Here is a 21,876-nt window from a genome sequence, read left to right as displayed (position 1 = left end):
GGTGCACAAATGCCTGTAGCTCCAGCTCCAGGAAATCTGATGCCCACTTCTCAAGTCTATATACGTGTAGCATTTTCCAACAGATATACACACCAGATTATAATTTTTAAATCATTTTTTTAAAGAAAGAAAGGAAGTGCCTACTCCCAGCCAGATATGATGGTATATTCCTGGAATTCCAGCACTCCAGAGGCTGAAGCAGACTTGATGTCATGAGTTGGAGGCCAGCCAAAACTATAAAATGAGTTCCAGGCCAATCTGATCTAAATCATGAAATCCTGCCTCAAAAGACAAAGAAAAAAAATCATAATTACCAATTAACCATGAGAAATCAAAGCTGTTTCCCACTTGAGATAAGATAATAATGAAACCATTAGTCAACACTAATTTCCTATTTTAGGACTACACCTTAGCTGCATTCTCTTTGACAACTGGTGAACTTCTATGTTCTCATTTCTAAAATATGAAAGATGGAGGCTGGAGAGATGGCTCAGTGGCTAAGAGCATCGGCTGCTCTTCTAGAGGACCCAGGCTCAATTCCCAGCACCCACATGGCAGCTTACGATTGTCTGTAACCCAAGCTCCAGTGAATCTGACTGCCTCACAGAGATATACCTGCAGGCCAAACACCAAAGGCACATAAAAATAAATAAAATATGAAAGATGGATTTCTAATTACTTCATTAAGAGGTAGAGAGACTCATTGTTTATCCAATGTATATTGTAAAATTACTGCTTTCTAGAAATTGTGCTAGTTGGGAAGGCACAAATGTGAACAATATGATTACCGCCACGAGATAATTGACAACAGCCACGTAAGTAAACAGTAGCGCAACAATGACAACTATACTGATTCCATTCGACACAGGACATTTTTTCTAAGCATTTTACGTGTATTGACATTTAATATGAATCCCTACAAGGTAAATACTATTATCACCATCTTCATTCCATACACAGAGACATCCAAAGAAGGAAATGTTAAATAGCATTAAATATTAATAGCCTCCAAATGGCAAAACTGGTGAGTGGAAAAGATGGAATTTAAGTTCTGGCCACCTGTTTTGCTCACACGTCCTTTTTAAATCATTGCAAAGGGGAATCTCCTGTTCTCTCTTTGACTTTGTGAATGGAAACTAATATAATAACCCTACTAGCTTAATCCCTCCCACCCCCTTAATTGGGGGGGGGGGTCTGACTACTAACCCAGGCTGTAGGCTGTATTGAAATGATAACCCTCCCACATCTTATACCCCATAGCTGAGATCACAGGCATGTGCTAGCCCTTATTTTCAATCAAGAGTCAACGAATTCTTCCAGGAAAGTAACTAGGCATGACACTGCTGAATCAGGATCTGGAAACAAACATGGTTCTGTTAGTGTGGCAAGGCGACGACGGGTGTCTCCGTAAAATTGTTCTATAACATTTTCATGTAAAAGCATCAACATCAGACACTTTTTCGCCTGCAATGTCATCTTACTACATAAGCTACATTCAAAGTCTTCCTGATTTCTTTTTGTTTAAAATATTAACCGGACTACTTTAATTCTCATTGAATCAGTCAGTACCTCACACCTCCAAAAGCATGTAGGTACGAGGCTGACATAGCTAACCTCCCAGAACTAGACTTGAGTGTGCATCGGAGTTACTCTCCATATGTTCCCTATACTATATCCTTTCGCCCCTTGAAGAGGAAGCTTGTTGGTGCCCGAGTGCACACACATTCGTAAGCCGACTCACTTGTTCTAAGAACGTGCACACGTGGCAAATAAATCTCTCGAACCTTCTGTCAGCAAGAAAGAGGGTACAGGAAGCTACCTTCCAGGGACAGATGCCACTCAGGTCCCGCTTTCACAGCCAATGAACTCATCAGAAAGCGACAGTGGACGCTTCACTTCCCATTTCAAACGAGGGTCTCGGCACCAAACGGGACGCAGACTGATGACGCAAGCCGTCCGGTGCCCAGCTCCGCAGCTCTTCTAGCAAAGCAAGCGCGGCCGGCACCCCGCCCCCTTTGGGGCACTGTTGAGAGCGTGGCTGCAGCCCGGAGCTTGTCGAGCTGCCTTGCGGTGATCCATGCCCTTTAGTGGCTCGGTTTCTAGAAGCAGCCACAGAGGAGTACCCATGGCATCCCGTGGTTTTGACGGTAAGGTCGCCTTGCTCCTCGGGGGAAGGACGAGGGTGGCTGCGCACTTATGATGTAGCGCCACCGCGCGGACACTCGGCACAGCCGAACGAGGCCAGCTGGGGTTGGGGAAGGAAGAAGGAAGCGGAACGGGACGTGCGCGGCTGAGCTCGCGGAAGCGAGTGGGGGAAATACACTACATTTCCCAGGAGCCTTTGGGTCTGGAAGCGGGTGTCACCAAAAGCTAGGTCAGAGGCCGCTGTGAACTCGCAGTCCCAGCGTGCATAGCTTCCGGCGGCTGCGCGCAAAGATGGCGCGGCGGCGCGGCCCTTGTTGCGTCTAAACGCGGGACTCTATTTCCCAGGGTCCCGCCGCGGGAGTCTCCGGCGAGCAAGCGCGCGGGAGACGGCGAGCGAGGGAGCGGACCTGACGACGGCTCAGGCTTCTGGGCTCCGCGCTTCGCCTTCCTCCTTCGCTTCTCCTTCAGCCGCTGCCGCCGCGACCCCGGCCGACATGGCGGCGGTGTTGCAGCAAGTGCTGGAGCGCCCCGAGCTGAACAAGCTGCCTAAGTCGGCCCAGAACAAACTTGAGAAGTTCCTGGCTGATCAGCAGTCCGAGATCGACGGCCTGAAGGGGCGGCACGAAAAATTCAAGGTGGAGAGCGGTGAGTGAGAAGCTTTTCGTGCCCTTGTTTTGGGGCTGTGGTGCGACCTCCCTCTTTGCACGCTCTCCCCCTGCAAGGTGTGCAGGTAGCATCCTCAGGCTCCATGCGCAACGGAGGCCTTCTCTTATCCACGCTGCGTGATTATTATTATTATCATTTATTTTTGGGGCAAACCCTCCTCCTCCTCCTACCAGATCTAAATTCATCTTCGTCTCATTTTCATTTTGCTTAGCGTAGTCTTAACATAGGAACTGTTAACTTGGGCCCACAGGCAGAGATTGTGGAGAATTTGGGTCAATTTACGCCAGAATTTTAGGAGTAAACGATCCTAATCTAATTCTGTTTTGTTGTCCTTTAAATGATTAGTAATTAGCCCTATTTTCTACTCACCTGGGTTTATAGGCCTTTGCCTCTTGCGATGCCCTGTTCTTAGTGTATGTATACCCTATGTTCCCATAATAAAAGAGATGGTCACAAAAATGAATGTGTATGCAAAAAGACAACGCTAGAAAAAGCACTAAATGAGTTGGATATACCGTGTTTCTCTCAGAAAGTTGGAGGTTGATAGAAAAATCTATAAAGATCTGCTTGTGAGCTCGTTTAGTTGCTCACACAAGAAAGTTAGGGACCTTAAGTGGCTTGAACTTTCTTGAAAGAAAGAAAATAGTAATTTTAAAAACTAGATTTTTTTTCTTGTTACATGTTTTGGTTTATCATTAATTGAGGAAATTGGTGGTCTATTTTGGTAGATTGATGAAAAAGTTCTACCTGAATTAGTTTTCTCTTCAAAAAGGTGTAGTTATCAAAACAAATTTGATCATGGAAACTACACAATTAATAACTAAGGAGTTTGGATACAATACTGTACTCTGTTCATTAATTTACACAATAAATATTGAGTGATTTATATGTCCCAATACTGAGAAGAAGTAGAAAAGCACAGTCTCTCTTTGTGAGAAGTCTGCAGTTTTATTTTTACACAAAGTTTTGTTTTGTTTTGTTTTTTGAGATAGGATTTCTCTGTGTAAGAGCCCTGGCTGTCCTGGACTCACTTTGTAGTCCAGGCTGGCCTGGAACTGACAGAGATCCGCCTGCCTCTGCTTCTGGATTGCTGGGATTAAAAGGCGTGCACCATCATGCCCACTTTTTACATACATTTAAGTAGGTATAATTTTAATTGTTTTATATTAAACCTTTTTAAACAATGCAGTTTTAAACTTTTTTCCATTCAATAAATACTTATTTTTAAGGCAATATTGTCTTTTGTTATACACTAGGTGAAACTGTTAAGTCCTTTTCCGTGTTAAATCTAGTCATTGAGATTAGATTTTTACAATGCTGTGTCTTAAGTTTTGCACCAATATTATAAGAAATGAATAGTGGTATTAAGAATACTGCTTTTGGAAGCATTGTCTTGACTTTATTCTTAGTGTTTGGGCTTGTCTTTTGTAGAGCAACAATACTTTGAGATAGAGAAGAGGTTGTCTCAGAGTCAGGAGAGACTTGTGAGTGAAACCCGTGAGTGTCAGAGCCTGCGCCTGGAGCTTGAGAAGCTGAGTAAGTATTGATGTCTTTATAACTCCCCGTTAGTGCTCAGTTACTAGTTACTCCTGGGTGTGACATCACATAAGCAGGGAACCTGCCCTTCCTGGCAACAGGCTTTCCAGGTAGCAAAGCCCTAAACAAGGATACAAAAAGGTAAACATACACCTAGCTCCCCTGCCTTCAGGCCCAGAGGCACACTGACCACTGCCATGTCTCATAAATTGTATAATAATGTCCTCGTCCAAGCACTTTCCTCAGCCCAACACCCCCCCACCCCCACACACACACCAAAAAAAGTTTTTAGTCTAATCTGGTGGTATCAACAGACCTTGGGCCCATAACTCCCCCTATTTCCTCATAAGAACCTTAAAAGAACATACTGTTCTCTGAGAGGACTGAAGCTCTGCCTTCTCAACTCCCCCCCCTTCTCTCTCCCCTAAAACTAACGCTTTGTTCTTTGTGAGCATTTACTTATGATATGTGAAAATGCTCAGAAGGCGTTGAGATTTGTATTCACGGTGATAGTTTGGCTTTTACTTAGCAGGAAAGATTTCATGAGGATATGGGGTACCACAGTCTGGAGAACCAGCTGGTTTCTAATTCTGACTTTGATATTAAAAGTGGTTTTGCCACACATGCTATAGGCGCCTAGTCTTTTTTTTAAAGGATAAAAATTGCTAGACCAACATGTGCAACTATTAACATAGCTTTACACATCAAAGGTACTTTTGATAGTGATTGAAACAGCCAAAACGTATAGTTGAATATTTAAATAGTGATTTGTTTTCATATTGAAAAATTAAAACCTACTGATTTCATTATACTTTGTTACAAATGTTATAACTATGAATCCAACATATTTCTTCTATGAGCCTTAAAGTAGTTAAAGGTTACAACTTTTGTAGAAAGATGCTACATTCATTGTCTGTCTACTTTGCTCATGACAAAAGAAAGAAAACTTAAGGGAAAGAAAGCCTTATGAAGGATTTTAAGTATAGCTTAATTTTTATTTGATTTGACTTTCTAGAGAAGAAACACAAGAGCTCATAATTAAGTGATTAAATAAACTTCAACTTTCCTCTAGCTATTTGTTTGATTTATAGTTTCTTTGGCTACTTTCAAAACACTAACATTTAAAGAAAGATCTGTGTAGTATAGGCATGCACACACATATGTACATTTGTAATTTACAGCTTGTATGTTACTTAATCTCCAAAGCATAATGAGCCCTGCCCAAAAATGGTGCTAAAGAAGTTTAGGAGAATGGCTGTGATTACAGCTTCTTTTTATGAGGTGTAAGATGGGGATGCATGTGGACACAGATGAGTGCCTTCTTAGAGTGGATAGTTGGATTTGAAGTGTGTGTATTTGTGTGTACAATTACAGATGTGTACATCTGGAAAATAGTAAAACAAAATAGAAAACCTAAAATAATGGGTTTTTCCCTCTTTTATAATGATAGTTTTCATTACATTCTTTTTCTCTAGATAACCAAGTAAAAGTGTTAACTGAGAAAAACAAAGAACTTGAAACTGCTCAAGACCGTAATCTGGGCATTCAGGTAAAAAGCTGTCCAGTGAATAAAGCTGATTGCAGGTTTTATGTTCTGCTTTATGTGTTTGATACTAGTCATTGCAAGTCCTACTAGAAGCTGCCAGCAGACACATATGGAGAAGTGTGTACGGACAGTTTCTGTAAACTGATTTTTATGTATTATCTGTTGAATGACAACTGGAGGCCAGCATTCACAATATTTGATACAGTTAGGAGCTGGGGCCCTCTACATTAGTAACTGTTGCTTTAGAGTAGTGATGAGATTGACAAATTAAATGTGACAAGGATTGCTAGTATTGTTTTTTTAATAGAGTAGTCATAATCAGTCTTTTCTTTAACTGTATATAAGTACATTTTTTAACATTACATTTGATTTGAGATTCAGATTTGTTTTTCAAAACTCTAAGAAGAAAATTATACTTTCTGATTCTGTCTAGTTGTTGTTTGGGTTGTTTGGTTTTTTTTATTTTTTGTTTTGTTTTGTTTTTGCCTTAGTAGTAAGAAAACTTAAAATATGTATTTATATCAGAATAACAGCATGTTCCTGGGTAGTTTTCCAAATTAATATAGGCTTTAATGGAAGGTCGTGATAAACATTCTAAGTTTGGTAAAGCAGCCACAAGAATGAAGATAGAAGCCGGGCGTGGTGGCGCACACCTTTAATCCCAGCACTCGAGAGGCAGAGGCAGGTGGATCACTGTGAGCTCAAGGCCAGCCTGGTCTACAGAGCGAGTCCAGGACAGCCAAGGCTACACACAGAAACCCTGCCTCAAAAGACCAAAAAAAAAAAAAAAAAAAAAAGAATGAAGACTATAACCCAGAAGATAGGTAGATGCGCACAGAGATAAAGGTTTATAAAAGCAAAACTGATAGCAGTAGAAAGTCATGTGTTTAACTGTCTTGGAAGCCAGCTGTTAGTCACTGTAATACAACACCACCCAGAACTTACAGTCGGGTTGGTTTTTATTGATAGTTTTACAAGTTCCAGTGCATGACCAGTTTGCTCTATTGCTTTGGGGCTATGGCAAGCCAGGCACCATGGTAGGGAGAGTATGGTGGAGGAAACTTCACCTCAGACTAGGGTGCAAAAACCAGGTAGTGGAGGATCTGAGGTCCAGCTTTTTCTGTAAGAGGCAAACCATCAGTACCTACGAAGTTAGTATCACTTAGGAGCAGACTAGTGTCCTTAGATTGCCATTGGTGAAGCAACTGATTTCTATTGAAAATAAGTGAACAATCCCATTTAGGAAGTGTTTTTAAATGCCCCATTAGTGTAGAGGTTCCTGCCCAAGGCACATGTACAGATTTAGGCTTGGTAGCCCAGGTTGGCCGGGAGCTCACAATCCTCCTGGCAGAGACTCCTGGCTTCCTAGTATTTCAGGCTCGTGCCACATGCAGTTCTTAACCAGATTCCAGTGGCATTCCTAGCTGGAATGAAGAAGTAATTTTAAAGTTCGCATAAAACCAAACAAAAACCTCACGTAGCCAAAGCAGTGCTTAGAAACAACAAAGTTGTATGTATGATACATCTTGATTTCAAACGTATATACTGTGTAGTAAGCAAATAGTATGATCTTATGATGTTATAACAGGAACATAGACCAACAGAGCAGATAATGGGCTGAGAAATAAATATATATGTGCTGCGTGCTAATATTTTTACAAGGATGCCAGAGGGCAAAATTATGAAATTGTTGTATCTAAGAACTATCTTAGAAACACAAAATAGAACAGAGTGAGTATGGAGTGTGCAGTCAGCAGGAAATTGGGCTGGTGGTGGTGGTGGTGCTGTTGTTGTGTTTTTTAATCTTTATTTTTATTGAAACCATAAAGGCATCAGGGATAAAACTGTCTGAATTTGACAGTGGTCTTTTTGGAAATCACACCAAATTATTAAGCCATAAGAACAGAAATAATTGTGACCATAGCAAACTGAAAACCTTGTGTGCTACAAGGGAAAGAAAGCATTTTTACGTAATTGCTAATGTTAATTGAAATGATGATTTAAGTACCTACATTGATTCTTGAACTTGCTGTTTGTTGACATAACAGAGCCAGTTTACAAGAGCGAAGGAAGAGTTAGAAGCTGAAAAAAGAGACTTAGTCAGAACCAATGAGAGACTATCCCAAGAAGTTGAATATTTAACAGGTATGAAGAAATATTTGTGCCTTTAACTGCATTTTTTTGTTACTGGTGCTGTTACGCGTTATTTCTGCTGTTATATTTTTTTCAGTGTGCAGTTCAGTGTAATAATCTTATTGTCTCTTTTCTTTAATCATTATCAAAATTCCCAGCACTCAGGGTTCAGAAAATAAATACTTTTAAGTGCCTAAGAAGTTTACCCATGAAAACTCAGTAACTATAATTTGAGCTAAGTTTTAAATGTAAAACTTTGTAATACAATACTGTTTATTTATTTAGTCTTACTAAGTTTCTCCCAAGTGCATACACCCAGACACACATACACACAAGTAGATAATAAAATAAAAGGGCTTTAAGTAGAAATTTAGTTTGTAATTAACTGTGACAGAAACAAGTTAAAATAGGAGAGTTGAGAACCGCTTTGTGTTAAAGGTTGCATTTCTAGTAGTATATTTTGATACTTAGTTCCTGCGAGTGTGAGTGTTAACTAGTCATTATTTTCAGATACTCACTCTCATCTTCCTTTCTAGAGGATGTTAAGCGTCTAAATGAGAAACTTAAAGAAAGCAATACGACAAAGGGTGAACTTCAGTTAAAGTTGGATGAACTTCAAGCTTCCGATGTTGCTGTGAAGGCAAGTAATAATTGATTCCCAATGCATGCCTAAGAACCTGTTGTTGCTATACTTTTTGTTATCTTAATCTATATTTCTACTCTGAAATAAAATTTATGTGTCCCTGAGCTATGAATGAAAACTTTTAAAATAAATATACTTAAATGTTAACTTTTTTTTTTTTAAGTATCGAGAAAAACGCTTAGAACAAGAAAAGGAATTGCTAAACAACCAGAATTCATGGCTCAACACAGAGCTGAAAACCAAAACTGATGAGCTACTGGCTCTGGGAAGAGAAAAAGGAAATGAGATTCTGGAACTTAAGTGTAACCTTGAAAACAAAAAAGAAGAGGTAAATAGCAAAATTATCTTCTTTATCTTGGGCACGGTGTTTGTAAACTCATTAAATGACTTTGTACCTTGTTAGTTACAAAACTAGTGTTAAATGTCTACAGTAGAACTCAACTTTAACTTAGGGAAATAAAGAGTTTAGAAGATTTTTAGTGGCATTTCATACCACCTACTCTCTAATAGTATACCGTTGTTTCCAAAGATATGCTTAAGAAATAGTGCTAACATTTGTGGTTTAAGTTTTTTGCTTAAATTACTGTTAATTTGCATTGTATAACAATGGAAGTAAAATACAAAGACAGCATTGGGCTAATGAACTCTTTGCTTATTTAATTTGATCATTTTCCTTTTTGGTCAATCTTGTCAATTTGAAGAGACTGACTAAACCCTTTGCCCGACTCTGTCACTATAGTCATGTAAATTCATTTGAATGGTTTGTTTTCTTCTTGCTATTCTTACTGAAGTGAAACATTTGGTACACTGAATGGTTGTATGAAAACATTAAGAGAATGCAATGCATAGAGAGATTGTGAAGGTCATTCTAAGACTAATGTTTCATGATGAGGCCATTTAAAGTCAGATGAAGAAATGAACACCAAGTACAGATTGGCCTGTAAGAACAGTCTTCATATCTTAACCTGTTTGTTGATTTCTTACCCTCGGCCTTAGGTTCTACAACACCACCTGTGTTTACCCTGGTATAGCAGGAGCTTTGTTAAGCACACTTCTTTCTCACTGTGTCGATCACATGGTCCAGTTACCATCTAAAACTTGCACTAGGAGTTTGGCACTTTTCAATAGAGTCAGTTACAGTAGTTAATGTTCAACAGACTTCTGATTATAATCTTATTTATAATTACAACAAGTGAGGTCCTCTACAGAGTGGCCATTTAAAAGCATGTGCACCTGCTGGGAAACCTGTCCAATTTGTGACAGGTATACCATTAAAATTTCCCTAACAACTTTAACCTTATTTCCGAATCATTGAGACAGTGAGTTGCCTGAATATGGTTGATTGTTATTGGTTACCTCGTAGATGAAAATGCATCCTGAGGGCGCAAACCAGACAATTCCCTGTTGAATCCTGATGAATAAGGGGTTACTGATACGGGGAGGCCTTATTAGTATCAGCCCTGTGCTCTAATGTTAAGTGACTATGTGGTTGTATGGTAATAACAATAGAATTCGAATTACATGTTTATCTGCTTATGATTAGAATTATCTTTTGCTTGAGTTTCAAGTTTTTGGCATAATTTAACTGAAACTTTGTCTATAGTTTTTGCTAGTGTGAAGTTTTAACAAGCAATCTAAGTGTCTTAAGCCCTATGTAAAAGCCTAAAGTCTATCTAAAGGCTTAGGTATGTAATTTGAGTGGATGGGGAATCACTTGGAATACCTGAGATTTGTCATACAGGGAACTAGAGTATCTCTAAGGATTTGTATTTAACATAGCATATCCAGTATTCCGCTTGCTGAAGATGGTGTCAGTTATGGACTCTTGTCATGCATAAACAGAGATACAGCTTACAGGAAAGAGGGAAAAGCACGAAGGTTTTGTGACAGAGAATTCTTTTTGTATAACCTCTGGGGTCCAAAATGTTACTTACTTCTGGGGAGGATCATTCCTGGTGGGTTTCCTTTGGGAGTATACGGTAGGTATACAGTTCTACATATACATATGTCTGAAACACCCCTCTTAAGAGAAGCCCTGAAAACTTTCCACCGTGTAGATGGTAAGGAGCTATGGACCTCCAGCAGGGTTCAAGAATCTTACTTGCACATGTTTGCAGGAATCTCTGTCCTGGTTCTGCACTATGATAGGGCTGGCTGCCATCACAAAGTGATGGGTCATGTTTGGCTTGTTTCACCACATCCGTAGTCTGATCTTAAAATTATCTGAACCTTGAACTTTTATGAGAATCTTTTCAGTAGATTTCCTCAAAAGCAAGCCATTTTGAGTTGTTGTTGGTGGTGGTTTTTCAAGACAGGGTTTCTCTGTGTAGCCTTGGCTGTCCTGGACTCACTTTGTAGACCAGGTTGGCCTCGAACTCACAGAGATCTGCCTGCCTCTGCCTCCGGAGTGTTGGGATTAAAGGCGTGCGCTACCACACTTGGCTGAGCCATTTTGGCTTTTGTCCACTGTCTGAACTAGAGGTAGTCTTTCTTCTGTTGCTGGGGACCAAGCACTCTCTGGTATTTCCTATATGAAGCTAGAGCCCTGTCCTCTAGCAAAGGGCACAGTGATCTACTCAGGTGCTTTTTCCTGGCTGCTCAATGCTCTTTTAGGGGTCATTGTAGCTAGATTTGAGATCCCACTGGGCTTATGAGGTACAGTTCATACTTGGAACAGTGGGCTTAAGCAGGAACCTAGTAGAGGCTAGAGTGTGTGGCAAATGATTTCACCACAGAGGAAAAGGTCTTATTTTTTAATCATGCCTCTTGTAAATTACCTATATTTGGAGGAGGTATATTTTACTTTTAATATTATATACTATATCAAATTGATTTCTGCTTCCCCATTTATTTCTAGGCTTTGAGACTGGAAGAACAGATGAATGGCTTAAAAACATCAAATGAACATCTTCAAAAACATGTAGAGGATTTGCTGACAAAATTAAAAGAGGTATATATAGCCACTTAAAAATATTTTTTGTTGTTGTGGTTTGGTTTCATTTGATTTTGAGAAGGGGTCTCAAGAACCCCAAGCTGGTCTTAAGACTTGTAATATAGCCAGGAACTCTTAAACCTCCACCTCCCGAGTTCTGGGATTAGAGGTAAGCTCCCATCACACCTGCTCTTTTTGTTCGTTTGCTTTTGTTTTTCAAGACAGGGTTTCTCTGTGTAGCCCTGGTTGTCCTGAACTCCCTTTGTAGACCAGGCTGGCCTCGAACTCAGGAAGATCCACCTGCCTCTGCCTCCTGAGGCTTGGAATTAAAGACGTGCACCACCACGCCCAGCCGCTCCTGCTTTTATACAACACTGGGAGTCAGCACATTAGTTAAGGTTCTATCAGCAGAGCTACATGCTAATTTCTAAAATAAGTTTCATTTACAAAAGTATTAAAGCTTGTGTACTGGTTGGTTAGTTGACAAATATTGTCAAATGTTTTAGAGTTGTTTGTTTGTTTGTTTGTTTGTTTGTTGTTCTTAGATAAGATTTTACTATGTTTTCCAGGATGGTCTGGACCCACTTAATTCATAATCCTCAGTTCTTTGGTGATAATATTGTAAGCCTGGGCAACTACACCTGTCTGATGCCATGTTTTCATTTTTCTTTAGCTACCATAAAACAACCAGAATGGCTCCAAATGTTTACTAGGTGGAGTAGAATCATAAATAGTAGTTACATGGTATAGCATAAATACTAGGTAAAAAACTAGTGTGAGTTCATTTTAATTTTATTATTTTCCTTTAAAAGTACTATTTTATCCTCAAAGTAATTTACTATCAGAAATCTGTTTTATTTTTAATCTTTACAAATAGACTTTCTGTCTCAGTGTTTCATAAGTATCTTAAGTTGTTGAGGCTCTACTTACTAGTGTACAGATTGTTACATTTGAGCTTATATTTTATTTTATTTTTTATTTTTAGGCCAAAGAACAACAGGCCAGTATGGAAGAGAAATTCCACAATGAGTTAAATGCTCACATAAAACTCTCTAATCTGTACAAGGTAAATACTCTACCACACACATTAGTACCCTAATGTTGGATTCTTGGCTGGTGGTGACTTTATGATTAACTTTTAGAGTGCTGCTGATGACTCAGAGGCAAAGAGCAATGAGCTAACCCGGGCAGTGGATGAACTGCATAAACTTCTGAAGGAAGCTGGAGAAGGTAAGATTTAACGTTGTGATAAGTTGGTTTGGTTAGGAGATTAAAAAAAACAGATTTCTTCATATTTGTGTAGCTAATTTAATTTAAAATAAGGGTTTGCTTTATCAGGGACAAAATTTGGTATAGAACAAAGAGCCTCGGCTAGGAAAATTGGAATTATGTTTTAAAGCAAGTGGTGTATTTGAAAATGTAGATGCTAAAGTGGTGGTTTGTTTCCTCTTTCATCTTAGAACAATTTGGGTACTCTCATACACTGTGAGACTGTGTGTGTGTGTGTGTGTGTGTGTGTGTGTGTGTGTGTGTGTGTGTGTGTAGTCAGCCATCCCACCGTGGATATGCTGTTAGCTATGAATCCTTACGTAATCTCAAAGAGACTGTAGTTCCTCGGATGACAAACATCAGATATTCCAAGTGATTATCTAATCCTTCAAATTACATACTTGGACCATTAGATAGGTTTTAGGCTCTTAGATTCACACATAGATTCTTTGTTAAAATTTCAAACTAGTAAAAACTATAGACAAAGTTTCACAGTTAAATTGTGCCAAAAACTGAAGGAAACTCAAGCAAAAGATCATTTTGACCATGTGCAGATAAACATATCTCAAGAGTTGGTGCCAGGACCATCAAGGATACTTAAAAATACTCAGTTTTCATATTTAAAGAGGTACAGGACTTGCTTGTAACCTACACACATTTGCTGGTCTCCCTTAAGTCAGCTTTAGCTTATTCACAGTACCTAATGCAATGTCAGTACTGCCTGCTTTATTGTTTAGGGATGGTGACAAAGTGGTCTCCATGGTCAGTACAGATGCAGTTGTGTTAATTTTTTTTCCTGATTATTTGCAAGCCACAATGAAATCTATAATATAGAATCCAAGTAAATGGAAGGCCAACAGTACCTATGATCTTTATGTTAATTTATCTTTTCTACTCACTTCTGTTTTAAACTAAAGGCCAAATTGACTGCAAAGATACACTTAGTACCCTCTTGTCTGTCATTCGTATTTCATTCATAGTCTCTTGGGTTGTTGCTGGTAGGAAGTATTAAAAGAGACTAGACTCATCAGAATGAAACATTTTAAGGCTGATAAGTAGAGCCAGGACTTTGAGTGATAATAACAATCAAGTGCAGCCTCTCTATAATTTAATGTCTCCAGAAGGAAAGATCCTTACTATGTCTTAGTTGATAAACTGCAATATTTTCATCATGGTTTTCAATATTCTGTCTTTAAAAATATATTTAGCTAACAAAACAATACAGGATCATCTTCTACAAGTTGAAGAATCTAAAGAACGAATGGAAAAAGAAATGCTTGAGAAAATAGGAAAATTGGAAAAGGAATTAGAGAATGCAAATGACCTGCTCTCTGCCACAAAACGTAAAGGTATGACTAACAGACAGCTGTTAGCCTCTGAGCTGCCTGAACCTAGCTACGTGGCGGCTTAAATAAAAATAACAGCAATTCTTTTTTATGCTGCGATACAGAAAACTTACTTGATTATTTGAAAAATAACACACTAAAAGTCTTAATACCATCATGGGATGTAAATACCATTTGATCACATATGATTATTAATTCCTAGAACAGTTAATTGTAATTGTTATGTTGTCTTCATATTTTTGTTATATTTCAAATATAAGTAAAATACATTTTAGTGTCACTTATCCTTTCGTTTAAATATTCATTATTGGCTTTTAGTTTTGTGATTTTGCAAAAAGGCTGAAAAAAAAAATTAATTGTGTTTGTTCAGGAGCTATATTGTCTGAAGAAGAGCTTGCAGCCATGTCTCCCACTGCAGCAGCTGTAGCTAAAATTGTAAAGCCTGGCATGAAATTAACTGAGGTAAGAAGGATACTATATCATATTTCTGTTAAAGTATCTTTTATTGACACATACATTCTTGAAGCGGTCCATATTTTTTGTTCAAGATTGGCAAGCTGGAAGGCTGGGAGTTATTTGCTACCTGAAAGGTGTGAGAGGAACTCCTGTTGCAAATAAACGCTATGTGTCCCTATTCTTCTGATTTAATTGTCAGCTTCCAGTTTACTGCCTCTGTCTGCTAAGCCAGGACTATTCCTGGAAGCTTCTAGCCTCCATCTAATCTAATCTAGGCCTAGAACATTTTCAGCCTGAGACTTAGAGCTGACTAAGCCCACCGTTACTTGTTCTTTCTGAACGCTGACTGGCTGGTTACACTTAGCTGTTCTGGCTTGAAACTCCTCTCCACTCTGTCTGACCCAAACTGGCTTCTCTCTGTCTCCCAGCTGAATTGCTCTGCTTGACCTCTAGCAATCTGTTCTAATCTTCATTCTCTGGCTTGTTGTGTCTTTATCTGTGTCTCATTTGTTCTCTCTTCAACCCTGCCTCTGTAAAAGTGCCTCTGAATTCAATGAACTGGACCAACTGCCCTGAACTCCACTCACTTTCAACTGAACTAACTAGAACCCAGAGCTCTGCATGCCTATGTCTCCTGGGGTTAAAGACGTGTTTGTATTCTGGCTGGATCATATAGACCTATAGGTCTTTGGATGTGATCTCTTGCTGGAGTTGCCATATTCTGAAATAAAACTCCTCTACATGTTTCACCCCCCCCCACCCCCACCCCCCCCCCAGTTTCTTAAATTACCTGATAATTATTAGGTGACTTTTAAGAGTTTTTTGGGTGAGGGCAACGAGGTGGTTTCATGAGTGAAAGCGCTTGAGCTGGCATTCTCACAAACTTGATTCTGTCCTCAAACCCTATAGTGAAAAAGCCGCTTACAAAGCTTGTCATCTGACCTCCACAGACAAAACTGCAGCGTGCACCTGCACTAGGAGAAACATCGTTCACACATATGCAGTAATAAACGTTTTAAAAATAAAAGGAGGAGCGTGCTGGGCTGAAGAGGTGCCCTGTGGCTATATGTGCCTACTGCTCTTGCAGAGGTCCTGAGTTCAGCTCCCATCAGGCTGTTCCCAACAGCCTTTCCCAGCTCTATGGATCCGTCACCTTCTGGCCTCCCCATGTGCCCTCACTCACAGGCATGTGCCCTGTAAAAGTGACTGTTACTCTCCTTGCTCAGTTGTTGTCTGGGAGGCTTAACTGCCTCTGTCTGCTAACCTAGGCCTAGGCCTAGAGGCTTTTAACCTCTGTACAGTCTAACCTAGGCTTAGAACATTTTCAGCCTCTGAGACTTCCTGCTTAATGAGCTCCCCTTACTTGTTCTTACTGAGCTCTGGGCTGCCTGGTTCAACTCAGCTGTTCTCGCTCAATCTCTTCTCTCAGCTGATTTACTTAATCTAACTTCTCTCTCTTGGCCTGGAATTGCTCTGCTTGGCCTCAAACTTAACTCAGCAATTTGTTCTAATATTCTGGCTTCTACTCATATCTGGCTCATCCCATCTTCACCTGAGTTCTCTCTCTGCAACCCATCTCTCTATCACTGTCCTGGTAAAACTGCATCTTAAATAGCTTACCTTTCCCCTTTGTTCTCATAAGAGTTGGGCATATCCTAGTCTGTCAGATCTGATTCATCACCTTTTCTGCCATTTAGTTAGACATCACTTTTAAACGTGGGTGCTTTCTTCTACAAACTAACTTCACCTTCATTCTTTGGGATTAAAGACATGTACTACCATGCCTCTGTTTGCCACTGTCTCCTGGGTTAAAGGCATGTTTGTATTTCAGCCAGATTACACAGACCTAGAAGACCTTTGGATGTGATCTCTTCCCAAAGCAGCCATGTTCTGAATTAACATTGCTCTACAGTGCTCCACCCCCCCACCTGCTCCCATCCCCACATAATTAAAAATAAGAAATAAGTCTTAAACAAGAAATGAATTTTTAACCTTCTTTTAGTTGTATGTGGCATGACAAATATTTCTTTTTGTATAAGTAGTAAGGGATGTTTATTATGAGCCCCTATAGGCTATATACTACTGTAGTTACACTTCAAAAGTGAAATGACCACCTTTTCTGCTTCCAGTTATATAATGCTTATGTGGAAACTCAGGATCAATTGCTTTTGGAGAAACTAGAAAATAAAAGAATTAATAAGTATCTGGATGAGATAGTGAAAGAAGTGGAAGCCAAAGCACCGATTTTAAAGCGCCAGCGTGAAGAGTATGAGCGTGCTCAGAAAGCTGTGGCGAGTCTGTCTGCCAAGCTTGAACAAGCTATGAAGGTTGGTTCCATTTTTGAACTTGAGCTATGGGCATAACTACTAATGAAACGTCTTGTAATGGCAGGTTTTTTGTTTTGTTTTAATAAAGGTCTTTGCACTAGTGTAAAAAAAATGAGCTTTTACAATATGGGAGCACAGGGGTGGCTGAGGTGGGACAGCATTGGGGACCAAATGAACTGGTGGCTCTTTGGTGTCTGTCTGTCTTCTTCTTCTTCTTCTTCTTCTTCTTCTTCTTCTTCTCTCTCTCTCTCTCTCTCTCTCTCTCTGTTTTGTTTTGTTTGTTTTTTGATCTCAGACATCCACCTGCATCCACCTGCCTCCCTGAGTGCTGGGATCACAGGCTTTAGCTCTCAGACTTTCAGGCTGTTTGGGGCCGCTGGTCACAGCAGCAAACTCTGAACTATCTTAACTTTTAACTATCAGACTTAATGGCTCTGGTTACTGTACCTTAAGTCTTAATCTTTCAGGCCTTGCAATTTGGGATTGCTGGTTGCTGCAAGAAACTATTTATACTTTGACTCCTAAATTTCCAGGGTGTTAGCCTGGCTATTTGGAGCCACTGGTCATGGACAGGAGAGAGAGAGGGAGGGAGGGAGAACCATACATTCACACAAACATAGGGAGTTCCCACTAATCATTCATAAAAACATACACAATCAGGCAGATGGACACAGTTTTGGATGAAGCAGAGGACTTTAAACAAGTTCTAACAGGTTTCACAATTTTGCATGTATACGTACATACACACATTCTTAAAAATATAGACAATCAGACATACAAACATGCAATCTGACATATGGACAATATATACATAAATACATATATACAACTGATAGATGAAGTGGAATTCCAGCTGGCTTCAACAAATGTTTAATTCTGTCTTGGGTTTTTATACCATCAATGAAAAAATTACCTCATTCAAAAGTAGATATAATCATTACATAAGAAGGGAATTACGGTAGGATTATTGACTCTAAATTCTTTCATTAGAACTATATCTAGCTAGATACTTTTGTTTATTACAAATTTAAAGCAGAGGTTTTATCTTTCTTGTTTCAGATATATATTATGTGTTCGAAACAAGAGGTTTTTTGCTTTGTTTGTTTTTTGTTTTTCGAAGCAGGATTTCTCTGTGTAGCCTTGGCTGTCCTAGACTCACTTTGTAGGCCAAACCGGCCTCAAACTCACAGAGATCCGCCTGCCTCTGCTTCCCAGAGTGCTGGGATTACAGGCCTGCACCACTGCACCCAGCTCAAAGAAAGAGTTTTTTATGTCAAGTTTTTTTTTTTTTTTAAAGAAACAGGTGTCTGTCTTTTATAGCTAACCATTCATTCTTTGTTTTTATATTCATCTGGTCTTTCTTATTGTGGTGTATAACTGGACCTAAACCTAAAATGAATGTATTTTCTTTGATCATTAATTTGTTTCAACCTTGTTTTTCTTCCTGGTGTAATTCATATGGTTTAGAGAGCCTGGTAGTTTTTGCTATACTGCAAGAGGATTTAGAATTACTTGAATCAAGTCAGGAGTCATTATCAGGAATTATGAAATCATGTTTCATGAAGATAAATCTTCAAAATAATCTGTAGGAGATCTGCCCAACAGAGTGAAGCAATAGGCAGTGAGGGCCTCTGCCCTGCAGATACATGAGACAAGCATGGAAGGCAGGATAGCAACAGTAAGCAGTCTTGAGGCAAAATCCCTGGGGCTTTTCCTGAACCTGGGATGCACCCATTCATCAGCTGTGCAAAACATGAGGGCTGCCTTCAGGTGCTCACTTGCCTGCTTTTGCTAATCCAGCATGTAATTGCTCCCTGCACACTAGAAAGGCTTTACACTACATCCCCACCGAGACAAATTTTCACTTTCAGCTTAATTGTGAGAACCTTTTAATATATTTTAAAGTAATTGAGAGGTAAACTTTCTTGGGCCACTCTTGAAATGTTTTAATTAATGCATTAGAACATGTTGGGGGTGGTCTGATGTTTTCTGATGTTAATTACTGTTGTCTGTGTGACCCACCTTTTTTTTTTTTTTTTTTTTAATAAAAAGCCATCCCACCTAGGTAGGGCAGGAGATAGGTGGGGCTAGGAGAGAGAGGAATCTTGGGGGGGGGGGGGAGAAGAGAGACCACCATGAGGAGAAAGAGAGACCTGAAGAGGAGAGAGGAAGGCTGCCTGGGTTAGCTGCAGGAGAAGCACATGGCCGGCATGGATGGAGAATCCGGCCCAGATGAAGAACATTAGCAAGTATTTGGGATTATGGATGGGAAGTGGCTTGATAGAAGTTATTAGAAGCAGATGGCATGGGATTGAGGCAGGGATCCCATACCTGCCCCACTATGGGAGGTAGTTTAGAGGATTAATGTCTGCCCTGCCTCAGGTTAACTAAGGCTATTTTAAAATATAACATGTCTGTGTCTTGATTGATTGATAGCCAGGCCTACTGGTAATACAGATAATTTTAAAAAACAGTAAGAACATTTGCTAATTTAGCATAATCATTTTCCCCAAACGGTTTTGATAGGCCTGTCTAGAAATAATCGTACTGTTTGACATTAAGTGACAGATTTTTTTATGTCATAAAAATTTAGTCTCTCACTAGGCATTATTTCATAACAGCTTCTTTACTTATGTTAAAAGTTGCAAGAATTTCACAAATACCTATTTGCTATTGGAGGTTATGTTTTACTTAATGAAGAGTTTATACTCTCTACATTACCTTTAGGGTATAGCTTATTACAGAGAGAAGTCAGTAAGCTTGTAAGAGAGCTTTATTGGTGAAATGTAGATAAATAAATTTATATCTGCTATTCTTAACTGTTTTATTTTCTTCTTGGAGAATATGAGTAAACTGCATCCTTAATTCAGAATTATATATTTTCTGTTATAATTTAGAAATCACTGAAATGCAGACATACCTAGTAAAAGCCCTTTTCATAAGAGTAATTTTACTTATTTTGACCTAAGGGACTATTGGCAGTCTGACAAATTAACCTCAATCAGAGAGGTCTCTTGGGTCCAATTAGGTTCTTAAGTTTCTGTTAATAGGATGCTGCCTGGAACTTCTTGGTATCTGATGGATGCGGGTAGTTAAGTGGCAGATAGACTTATCAGTTACAACAGGAGCTTTCACCTTAGAAAAAAATTGTTCCTTCACTACCTACGATAATAACAACAGGCTTAAAGGTCATTCTGTATTTTAATTAACTAGAATTTTCTGTCTACAACATGAATCATGTATTTTCTAGTATAACTCTTCAGTTCTTATTTGTAACGTCCTAATTGTAACCCAGTTGCATCCACCTCGCATGTTAATTCATCTTGTTTTGTACTTAGTAGGTTTATTAGTGCTGTCTTTCATCAATATATCTGTACTTCTTTTGTCACATTTTTTCCTTTTGCACTTAACTTATGTATAGTTTCTTAAAAGTACATGAACTACCAGGATGTATTTAAAATTATGTGAAAATAGCTTTATGAACCTAAGTATGCATAAGTTGGAGATAGAACATAGTTTTGTTTTTTGTTTGGTTGTTTGGTTGGGTTTGTTGTTGTTGCTGTTGTTGTTTTTCAATCCATCTAGTTTTGTGCTGATTGGGGCAGGTGTCTCAAAACACTGCCTCTAACCCTCTGAGGCTGTGGCGGCAGAGACTTTGCTTGCCTTCTCAATGGCCACTGTTTTGGTTGCTGCTTCTTTGCAAATTAACTGCCACTTCTTTTTATCAAACCTGTGTCTTACCCAGAATATTGAATTTTGACATCTCAAATTCATCAGTCTAGCATGATTACTACTGTTTGCTCTTTCTGGTCCTGAAGATTTGTGTTCATTTGGTAATATACTGTGAATTTGACACTATGTGCAAAATTGTACTGGACAACTTGGTAAGTGTAGAAAGTGCTTGGTAGTCATATATGTATATATCTTTATGTACATTTATATACATACATATATATGCAAAGATACATAAATTCTTGAAGGTGACACTGAGTTATCACTTTCATTTCTATTTTAAAGGAGATTCAGCGATTACAGGAGGACACTGATAAAGCCAACAAACATTCATCAGTACTTGAAAGGGACAATCAGAGAATGGAAGTACAAATAAAAGATCTTTCACAACAGGTTAGAATATTTTGTATATTTTCCAGGTTTCTTTGTAACACTGACTGTCCAGTAATGCTTGAGTCTGAACCCTAGTGTGTAAGGAGGTGCCTTCTAGGAAAGGCGTACGGTGTTCTCATGCCTCGGCAGGAGTGCTCTAGCAGTTACAGTCCTCTCTCTGTCTTCTCAGGTGTTTGATCAGTGTTCACACTTCATATAACATTTGTAATGAGTACACAAACAGTTGAAATAGGGTTTTTTCTTTGTTGTTCTCCATATCCCATCTTCCTTGCCTGCTGTGTCCCAGAGTGAACCCAGTGTTAGCAAACTGTTGTGTATTTATTTCATGTCATTCATATATCAGTAAGCACATACCTGAACATGGCAAGTGTGTGTGTTTTTGCTAAAATTAGATTATACTGTGCTTTACTTATTACTACGTTTTTTTTAAGAAAGGGGCTTGTCTCAACCTTGAACTCAAGGCCTCATTCCTCACCTTCCTGGGTACTGGGTTTTCAGGTGTCTGCTCTCCCTCTACCCTTCCATATAAAACAAATACAAAATAGTTACTGGTGGTGTTGTGTTAGAAAAATAGTCATGTTTCTAGGATTATAATTTTCTACTTTGTAGTAAGTTTTCTTTATGTTAAAATAACTATTTCATTAATTTTTTTATTTTTATTTTATTTATTTATTTACTTATTTTGGTTTTTCGAGACAGGGTTTCTCTGTGTAGTCTTGGCTGTCCTAGACTCGCTTTGTAGTCCAGGCTGG

General features: G+C 39.1%; 2 protein-coding genes across 5 annotated transcripts in view; one reads left to right on the top strand and one right to left on the bottom strand.

Annotated features, from left to right (window-relative positions):
* The window catches only part of ODR4 (odr-4 GPCR localization factor homolog), a 30,552-nt gene extending 28,592 nt beyond the window's left edge, over positions 1-1,960 (bottom strand). Inside the window, exon 1 of one of the 3 annotated variants that reach the window (XM_084782290.1) lies at positions 1,820-1,960. The gene's annotated coding sequence lies outside the window, so the exon portion shown is untranslated. Of the gene's footprint in view, positions 1-1,741 lie in introns of all 3 variants that reach the window. The other 2 variants (XM_084782291.1, XM_084782289.1) reach the window with 2 other exon arrangements.
* A 46-nt stretch (positions 1,961-2,006) lies between these two features.
* TPR (translocated promoter region, nuclear basket protein) overlaps positions 2,007-21,876 on the top strand; it is a 58,548-nt gene continuing 38,678 nt past the window's right edge. For both annotated transcript variants that reach the window (XM_084782036.1, XM_084782035.1), the window contains exons 1-14: positions 2,007-2,147; positions 2,491-2,790; positions 4,243-4,347; positions 5,823-5,896; positions 7,942-8,038; positions 8,563-8,666; positions 8,833-8,997; positions 11,527-11,619; positions 12,587-12,667; positions 12,744-12,831; positions 14,079-14,219; positions 14,587-14,678; positions 16,802-16,999; positions 21,017-21,124. In XM_084782036.1, coding sequence (XP_084638162.1) covers positions 2,078-2,147; positions 2,491-2,790; positions 4,243-4,347; positions 5,823-5,896; positions 7,942-8,038; positions 8,563-8,666; positions 8,833-8,997; positions 11,527-11,619; positions 12,587-12,667; positions 12,744-12,831; positions 14,079-14,219; positions 14,587-14,678; positions 16,802-16,999; positions 21,017-21,124 — 1,716 coding nt within the window. In that variant the 5' untranslated portion in view covers positions 2,007-2,077. The remainder of the gene's footprint in view (positions 2,148-2,490; positions 2,791-4,242; positions 4,348-5,822; positions 5,897-7,941; positions 8,039-8,562; positions 8,667-8,832; positions 8,998-11,526; positions 11,620-12,586; positions 12,668-12,743; positions 12,832-14,078; positions 14,220-14,586; positions 14,679-16,801; positions 17,000-21,016; positions 21,125-21,876) is intronic.

The sequence above is a fragment of the Acomys minous genome, assembly GCF_964271855.1.
Source record: "Acomys minous genome assembly, chromosome: 1".
Lineage (NCBI taxonomy): Eukaryota > Metazoa > Chordata > Mammalia > Rodentia > Muridae > Acomys > Acomys minous.
The sequence above is the reverse complement of the archived record's forward strand: the minus strand, read 5'-3'. Positions and strand labels throughout refer to the sequence as shown.